Genomic DNA, 242 nt, shown 5'->3' on the forward strand with positions numbered 1-242 from the left:
CCTCTCCAGGGCTGGGGCAGCCTCCTCCACTGCGGGTAGGAGGACATGGGGAAGAGGAGGGACAAAGCTCAGCGTGTGCTGTGGGGTGGCCATGGGGTGGCCATGGGCACCAGGAGAGCAGCAGGGAATGTCCCCCAGCTAAGACAGGGGTGACACCACTAGAAGGGAGAGTGGGGCAGACTGTGGGGAGACACTCACCTCTTCTCCACAGCGTCCACGTTGCGGATGAGCAGCCAGAGCTC

General features: G+C 63.6%; 1 protein-coding gene across 1 annotated transcript in view; it reads right to left on the reverse strand.

Moving 5' to 3' along the window:
• The window catches only part of LOC104526590 (myotubularin-related protein 9-like), a gene marked incomplete at its 5' end in the record, with an annotated part of 3,543 nt that extends 3,307 nt beyond the window's left edge, over positions 1 to 236 (reverse strand). Inside the window, one exon of the mRNA XM_029085490.1 lies at positions 199 to 236. Within this exon, the coding sequence (XP_028941323.1) occupies positions 199 to 236 (38 nt within the window). The remainder of the gene's footprint in view (positions 1 to 198) is intronic.
• Between the last annotated feature and the right edge of the window lie 6 nt (positions 237 to 242).

The sequence above is a fragment of the Antrostomus carolinensis genome, unplaced genomic scaffold (genome assembly GCF_000700745.2).
Source record: "Antrostomus carolinensis isolate BGI_N321 unplaced genomic scaffold, ASM70074v2 scaffold19780, whole genome shotgun sequence".
NCBI lineage: Eukaryota > Metazoa > Chordata > Aves > Caprimulgiformes > Caprimulgidae > Antrostomus > Antrostomus carolinensis.